We start from the raw sequence: 5,876 nt of genomic DNA, 5'->3' as shown, positions 1-5,876 counted from the left end.
AATTTGGTCTTGAAATTTTTTATTTGATCTAATTTAGTCTTTACAGAAAAAAGTTATACCAAATAATTCTTTTCTATTTTAATATATAATTAGTTTCTTAAAAAGTAAATGTGTATCAATTTAGTCCCAAAAATTGATGATCTAAAAACATTATTTAAAATAAATGAAATATGTAATAATTTTTCTTTTATAAAATAAATAGCTCAAGTAAATTTTTTCACAAATAGAATGAAATATTTATTCCTAACTAATTAAATTTGTTAATTATTTGATATCAAGTGTACATTCTGAAATCATTTGAAGATTAGAAGTTAGATTCCATTAAGAAAAATTCAAGAAACATTAAAGCTTCCTAGAGTCTTTCTGTTTAGATGCGGGTAGTTTGCATTTTCCTGTCTATTTCATCAAATCTTTATTTGAGATTGTGTCCAGATCATCTTTAGGGTGGGTCAAAATTTATACAATAAAAGATTTTTTTGATTTTGTTACATTAAGATCATTATAGTTTTGACCACCGTTTATTGGGATTTTGATGATTGATTCTCAGTCATCAAGTCATGGTAGATGATCTTACAACTTTAAGGAAACTTGTTTTTTTTTTGTGAACAATCACCCGAGCCAACAGAAAAAAAGGGGAAGAATTTTAAGAACACCATTTTAAGAACTCAAATTTAGCGAAAAACATCATTCACTGACTTGAATCAACTTCGTCATTGGGATCACCCTCTATTATTTAATTAGCAATATATTATAATTTTTTCTATTAATTCTTCTAATAGTTGTATTATACTATCAACAAGATTAGCTTTTGTGGTTTGTTTTTAGTTTTATAAATTGATATTTTTAAATTTTAAGGTTTGGAGTTTAGCAAAACGTTTTTCCTTTCCACCGTAACTTTGATGTTAATTGGTAAATAGGGAAAGATAAAAGCAATAGGAAGGTTATATTATATTGGGGAAAATGATCATACCGCTACCATTTTCATCAACAAAGTTTCCCATGCTTTCTTATCCTTCAATTGATGAGTGACATGGAATCCGAGGACATTATAATATAAAAATTTAACGAGATAATCATTTTGTAAATTAGCTACATCATGATTTTACACTAATTTTCACTAACAAAGGGCAATTCATTCAAAAAAGAAAAAGAAAACAAATAAATAAATTTAAAAAAAAAAAACTGATCCTGGGGTTCTTCCTATCCAAATTCTCGTGATGCTTCTTTTCTATTGTTGCTTTATGACCCCCTTTTTTTTGTCTGATGCTCAACAAGCCTCAACCGAGCTTTGCATGGATGCCACACGTGAATCTTCTGTATCATCCATCATTTCTTTCATTCACAACCCCAACAAGATGTAGTACACTAGAGTTATGGGCAAAGCAATCAACATCCCAAAAATAACACTGCATTGGGTTAAAGAAGGTCCATTGGTTAGGATTAAAAGAGAAAGTAATTGAATGAAAATGAAAAAGGAATGGTGGGGAGAGAAAGTCCTAATTGAGCCATATAAAGATTAGATTTGAATACTCACGCTGTGCTGAGAATATCAGGATGTACATTATATTCCTTAGCAAAGACAAATGGGACAATTCCTTGGGGAAGAGCTGCCTATATTTTTTTGACATTCAGATGCCAAACAGGACAAAGCAAACAAAACAAACATGTCAACTGCAGTTTCAAATCTTTGTTGTACAATCACAAATGATCATATGAATCCTCACTATTAGTACTAAGATCTTCAGTTTTCATATTATTCTTTTCAAACAGGACTTGTAGTGAGTTTGTTAATTCTTACTATCATTTTTTTGGGGTTTTATCTTTCAGTGTCCATAACCAATTAATGTTACTTTTTCCACTCTAGTATAAAACAACTTTTCTATGTAACATTTTTATGTTATGGTTGTACTAGAGTAAACTTAAATTCAACCAATTAGAATTTAGTTAGATCAATTATTTATCATCAGATACCGTCGTTAACAATGATGATTTATAATTGATGATTTATAATTGAATGACATGAATACAAAAGACTATCTTGGGCCCTAGACACAGGTGGGTGTAAATGGTGTTGCAAATTTAAAATAAAGTAGTTTTAGGAGCTTATGCAATGAATGTTGTATTGTACTATTGGCTTTGTGAGGAGGGAGCAGAAGAGAGAGAGAGAGAGAGAGAGAGAGAGATACCTGAACAATGGCAACATGTAGGAGAACACCTTTGAGTCCAACAGCAACGGAAGCAGCTGCCATGACAGCTGGACCTGTAAGGAATCTCACAGCCATGGCAAAAGCTGCGGTGGAATTTCCACATGCTATGACCCTCGGTTGCAAAGCCATGAAGAGACCTGTCACACATTCATATAAAAAAAAAGAAAAAAGCAAAGCATGTCCATCAGTATCACCACCACCACTTCTACAAATCTCTCAGTCAATCACCCCCTTTGGGATGAATGAACTTTCATCATCACCACCACCACCACCAACCCCGCATCATCACAAACTTGGCAAAAAAAGTTATCATAAAAAGAGTGCACACATTATCATAAATTATACTGTTTGCTTTCTTTGCTTTTTCTCTAGTTATCACGCCTCCTCCTAGTTGCTTGTTTAATTTAAAATAAATAATCATTAATCAAAGTAAACATCAACATGGAATCAGAAAAGATTTTCTGCTTTTTTCTTTTTTCTCTCTCAAGCAAAGCAAAGATGATGTCAGAACAAGTTATTTTCTGAGCTAAAAAGATAAAAAGAAGGAGAGAATTGTCCTGACCAAGACTGAACATGGCCATGCCAAGCCCTGCATCTGACAATATGGAGATAGACTTTGCTATTATGGCAGGCATCTCCACATTCCACCTGCAAGGAACAACACAACACTCAACCACAATCAATAAAAATGGAAAGGCAAAAAGAAACAAGAATGAGTGGTACAACTACATATGAAATGTGCATAATAAACATGGAGAAAGAAAAAAAAAATCCCTACTTGAATGAAACAAGAGACCAAGTGAGGCCAATTAGGCTAGAGTAGGTGTTGGGGTTTCTGATGAGTTTTCTCCACACCATAATCAATATAAGCCTTGTCATCACACTTGCTGGAGGCATGGTTTTTGGCTTCCCATCTCCAACCTTCTCACCTTCAAGCTGATTCATCTCCCTATCCATTCCTCTATTCCCAAAGCTGAACTCATCTTTCTCTAGGTAGTCTTCTTGAGTGTCCCTATGATTCTCCACTGGTTACCAAACACCACAAGTTAGCACCCACATAAGGAAAACAAACAAACAAGCAAATAAAAGACTAATATTATCGTGTTTGGTTCTGCATCTTAAATATAAATTTTTCACATTTACTAAGAATGCTAGTAGTTTTAACTTCCACATGCCGGATGTAATTTCATGCTTCTGAACATAATTTCAAACACGTATTAAGACAAAAAAATCCAACTTGGAAAGAACAAAACAAAAATAAGACCTTTCCCTGGAGATACATTCAATTTGACTTCTTTCTGATCATGACCTCCATACTCATGGGCACCAAACACGTCAGAGACTGGTGAAGCACTTGAACTCCAAACAAACATATGAAGGTCCCTATTCCCATCCTCAGGCTTCAGCTGAGCCTGCCCATTAGGCCTTTTGGCATTAGCATTAGCATTAGCAGCAGCAACACTTTTGGACCCATTTGAGGGAGAGAACATGCCAGGGTTTGGTGCAGGGTAGTGTCCAGTTCCACCAGCATGGTAATGGAACTTTGGCTTCCCACCATCTTCATCATAGTTAGAAGGCCTTGGAGTTGGCCCTCTTGAGGCTGAAAGGCCATAAACATCAGAGGCACCAAAGTTGGAGTTCCTGCCACCAGCAGCCATCATAGAGTAGAAATCAGTGTGGTTGAAGCTGGAACCTCTCGGTGTAGGGTTCCTAGAGGATTGCAAAGAATATATCTCAGCATTAGTGAGGTTAGAAGGGCGTGGAGTGGTGGAAGAGAGACCCTGAGACCTTCTTGAGAAGATGTCTGATCTTGAGGCATTGGACTTCCTCACAGTGACATGGAGTTTACCATCTTCCTTGATCTCAGCTTCAGTCTCAAGTGGTTGCCTTCCATCCAATGACATGACATCAGAGTCAACATGGATGGAGACAATGGAGCCAGCAGTGTCAGGGAACTGCTCAGAGATAAGCATTCTGGCACCTCTAAACTCAAACAAGAACAGCATCAAGGTGTACCAAATGATACACTGGAGGACCACAATTTGCACCATAAGGGACCCTGAGAAGTCACCATACATCCCTTTGAGCAAAGGGATGCCCATGACCAAAGTGTTAGGGAGGGTGGAGAGAGAGAACAAGGTTATGGCCCATTCCAAGCAACCCCTTTTGGCGATGTTGCTCCAAACTGCAAGGAGGACTAGTATTATGATCTTTTGAAGGGTGTCAGCAGCTAGGAACCTGAGGTTCATTTCGTAAGGGTTGTTGGAGGCTATGAAGTGGAAGGAGAGAAGAGGCACTGCAAAGAGTGCCACAAAACGGTTGATGCCAGAGCATTGGTCAGGGGAGAAAATCTTCCACCACTTCACTGAGCCATAGGCTAGTATCATGGCCACATAGAGTGGCACCATTGCAGTCATGACATGGTAGAAGTCTGTTAAGGTGATCATATTTGTGGGTTTGTGAGGTCTCTCAGAAAGATAGCAGAAGAAGTAAAGAAAGAGAGTGGAGGAAGGAATATATAGGAAGGTTGAAGTGGCAAGTTTTGGAGAGTTGGAGTTGGTGGTGATGATGATGATGAAGATTGAAAAGATATATAGGGATGTGGAAGAGCATGTGTTTTTGGGGAAGTGAGTGAGTGGGTGGTGGTAATATGCTGCAGAATACAGCAAATATTTTTTCAGCTTTGCGAGCTGCAAGAAAGGTTGCACTCGCAGTCTCCAAAGCACAAGGCAGAGTGGGGGGGTTTGTTGCCTTTTTATTTAGTTTTTTTTTTTTTTTGTATTGCCACTTTGTTGTTTTGCTTTTTGTTTTGAAGTGTGTTTGGTTTGGATTTGGGGTTTGGGGTTTGGGAAGGGATGGGAGGTGGTAGTGCCTGGTTTGGGGGGGTATTTGATGGCTTTGGAAACTTTGGTGAGTGGATGTGAGGCTCTCCCTCCCTACCTTCTATTCTATGGGTCCTAAATTTGTCACAGAAAGCTTAGGAAAAGCATTTTGTGTTGAGGTGGGAATGTCTAAAGTACTTGTTTTGGGGGAGTGCTTTAGGATTTGTAAAGGGACTCTTTCTAGATCCACGGTTTCTTTATGAAGGGTTTTTTCAAGAAAAAAAAAACATTTATAGAAAAAAAGATAAATAGTCACTTTTGTCTCTCAATGTGTAATTTATTGACAAATGTATCTCTCAAAGATAAAAATACAAAATCTAGTTCCTCAAAGTGTAAAAAGTACGACAAATATATCCGGTCATTAATTTTCGTCCGTCACCGTTAATAAAATAGCTTACGTGGCACAGATGAACAAATTTATCACTGAAATCATTGTCAATGTGAACATCTCTAATTGCCAGCATAGAAGCATATTTGTCATAATATTTTTTTTACTTTTCGTTTTTCCATTCCGCTGACAAACGCGTCCCGGAAAGTATAAAAAATGCGACAAATATATTCGGACGTTAATAATAGATCGTGACTAATTATTATAATTTTGAAAAATTTATAAAATTTTTGGGAGAGCTATATCACACCGGTAAGTGTTTGTTTCCGTTATATAATTTTTAAGCTTGATCAACGGTTGAGACATGCATAAAATATTACCAATAGAAGTGAATTTGTATTGCTTTGATGAATTCTTCTTACTTTTCTTCCATTACAAAAAAATCAATCCTTTTAGTTG

The 5,876-nt window shown here is 36.5% G+C and overlaps 1 protein-coding gene across 1 annotated transcript; it reads right to left on the bottom strand.

Moving 5' to 3' along the window:
- Window positions 1-982: 982 nt before the first annotated feature.
- PIN1B (auxin efflux carrier component 1b) lies at window positions 983-4,933 on the bottom strand. The gene is made up of 6 exons (NM_001250617.3): window positions 3,472-4,933; window positions 2,986-3,232; window positions 2,770-2,855; window positions 2,187-2,344; window positions 1,535-1,611; window positions 983-1,406 (listed from the first exon to the last, which is right to left on the bottom strand). The coding sequence occupies exons 1-6, from the start codon at window positions 4,652-4,654 to the stop codon at window positions 1,340-1,342; spliced, it is 1,818 nt and encodes a 605-aa protein (NP_001237546.2). The 5' UTR covers window positions 4,655-4,933; the 3' UTR covers window positions 983-1,339.
- Window positions 4,934-5,876: the final 943 nt, after the last annotated feature.

Source organism: Glycine max, chromosome 7 (genome assembly GCF_000004515.6).
Source record: "Glycine max cultivar Williams 82 chromosome 7, Glycine_max_v4.0, whole genome shotgun sequence".
Lineage (NCBI taxonomy): Eukaryota > Viridiplantae > Streptophyta > Magnoliopsida > Fabales > Fabaceae > Glycine > Glycine max.
The sequence above is the reverse complement of the archived record's forward strand: the minus strand, read 5'-3'. Positions and strand labels throughout refer to the sequence as shown.